Here is a 2,210-nt window from a genome sequence, read left to right as displayed (position 1 = left end):
TGTATTAATGGACAGTCAACCTAAAAGTAACAATTCAGTCATCTCCTGGTTTTCTATATGTGTTGCATACTCCAACAGCAAGATCTTCCTGCCAACATTCCAAGCTCTCCTGCATAATCCCTGACTAAGTTCCTGCCCACCTGGAGTTTTGGGCATTCCTGTACACGTTTGCATGTTCCAGCACCTCCTCTATTCATAAAATAAATCAACCAACAGTGAGAATTTAGCAAATTCCTTTTAACAACCACAAGAAGCACAAGAAACTGTTATGTAGTTTCACATCTACAAAAAACTGCAATATCAGTTTTGGATGGATTGGTCCTGTATGTGGATGAAAATTAAATTTGGAGTATCTATCGCAATTGTCAGGTGCCAAAAAGGTGTATATGTTTTGTAATGGCCCCTCTAATATCATGGTTCCTCAAGCTGTAGATCAATGGGTTGAATAATGGAGTCACCAATATATATATTAAAGACAAATTTTTTTTTGTATTGGAAGAACCAAATTTTGGTGAGAAAACATATATAGATGCCAAGCTGCCAAAGTATAGGCAAACTACAGTGAGGTGGGAACTGCATGTAGAGAAGGCTTTCTCTCTCCTGATGGAGGATGTGATCTTCATGATGGTGTTGAAGATGGAAATATAGGTGGCCAGGATGAACACAAATGGACAGACAACAAGAGGAGTGGACAACATGGAGGTAACCAGCTTAACAGAAGAAACATCGGAACATGCAAGTTCTAAAACAGGACCAACGTCACAATAAAAATGATTAATAGTATCTGGACCACAGAAATCTAACCTATAAAGGAAACCAAATAGTACAATTGATAAAATAAATCCTGATGACCAACATAACGTGACGATCTGAAGTTGAAGTCCAAAGCTCATAATGACGGTATAATTTAATGGCTTACAAATGGCCACGTAGCGGTCAAGGGACATGGTGGTGAGCAGTAGGCATTGAGTGATGGTGCATACTGTTAACAAATAAAAATGGGAAAAACATCTGATAATGGATATTTTTCCACCACCTGCTAGTGTTAGCCATAACATGCCGGGCAGAATATTGCTGGTGAAGAGGATCTCAGACAAGGACAGCTGGGACAGAAAGAAGTACATGGGAGAGTGAAGACTCTGACTGATCATAACCAAGACAATGACAAGGGAGTTTCCTGTTAAAGCCATGACATAAATACTCAGAAGGAAGACAAAAAGTAGAATTTTGAGATCATGGAGGTCTCCAAAACCCAAGAGGAGGAATTCCGTGACCACCGTCTGGTTCTTCACCACCATCACCTAGAAAACCCAAAACAGCATATAAATTGGAAACAAGTAGTTTGAAAATTATGAACACAAAATTGTTCAGATTTTATAGTTTAGTTATTTGTTTGAAATTTACTTTAATATGGAATTGTGTCATTGTGTATGTACATACCGACAAATATTGAAGAGAATGTATAGCATATGTTTATTTGCTGGTATTTTCTTTATCGTTGTATTATATGTAAGACTAAAAAAATATACATTTTGAAAAATGTTATTTATTTTGTGTTAAGTAAAAATGTAATATGGCACACTAATATGCTGTGAAGAGACCTGATTAGCAAATGACTAGGAAGGGACACCACTCCCTTGCAGGTAACAGAGATTGAAGCCATTCATTCAGTGCAGAGCTACTGTAGTGTTGGGTTTCCTTGTTAAAAAGTACAGCGTCCCTGTATAACATGTTTACAGGAAGAATCATGGCACCGAGTTTTCTGATCAAGTCCTGTCTTTCTAGTTCAAACCTTTGCCAGGACACTATCTGCATGGAGTCTGCATGTGTCCCCTTTGCTTGGGTGGATTTCCTCTGGGTACTCCAGTTTCCTTTCTGCATTCCAAAGAAATACGGGTATGTTTTTTTACTCCTGTCTAAATTGACCCTAGTACGTGTGTGCATGTACACTATATTGCTAAAAGTATTGGGACGCCTGCCTTCACATGAATTTTAATGGCCTCCCAGTCTTAGTCCGTAGGGTTCAATATTGAGTTGGCCCCACCCTTTGCAGCTATAACAGTTTCAACTCTTCTGGGAAGGCCGTCCACAAGGTTTAGGAGGGTGTCTATGGGAAGGTTGGACCATTCTTCCAGAAGCACATTTGTGAGGTCAGGCACTGATGTCGGGGGAGGAGGCCTGGCTCGCAGTCTCCGCTCTAATTCATCCCA

General features: G+C 39.6%; 1 protein-coding gene across 1 annotated transcript; it reads right to left on the bottom strand.

The window, feature by feature from the left end:
• Window positions 1-254: 254 nt before the first annotated feature.
• Window positions 255-1,298, bottom strand: LOC149452491 (olfactory receptor 10A3-like). Its single transcript, XM_089689163.1, has one exon. It carries the CDS (start codon window positions 1,296-1,298, stop codon window positions 366-368), a length of 933 nt encoding a protein of 310 aa, XP_089545289.1. The 3' UTR covers window positions 255-365.
• Window positions 1,299-2,210: the final 912 nt, after the last annotated feature.

Source organism: Staurois parvus, unplaced genomic scaffold (genome assembly GCF_062004578.1).
Source record: "Staurois parvus isolate SC_StPar_1 unplaced genomic scaffold, SC_StPar_1.0 ptg000470l, whole genome shotgun sequence".
In the NCBI taxonomy this organism is placed as follows: Eukaryota; Metazoa; Chordata; class Amphibia; order Anura; family Ranidae; genus Staurois; species Staurois parvus.
The sequence above is the reverse complement of the archived record's forward strand: the minus strand, read 5'-3'. Positions and strand labels throughout refer to the sequence as shown.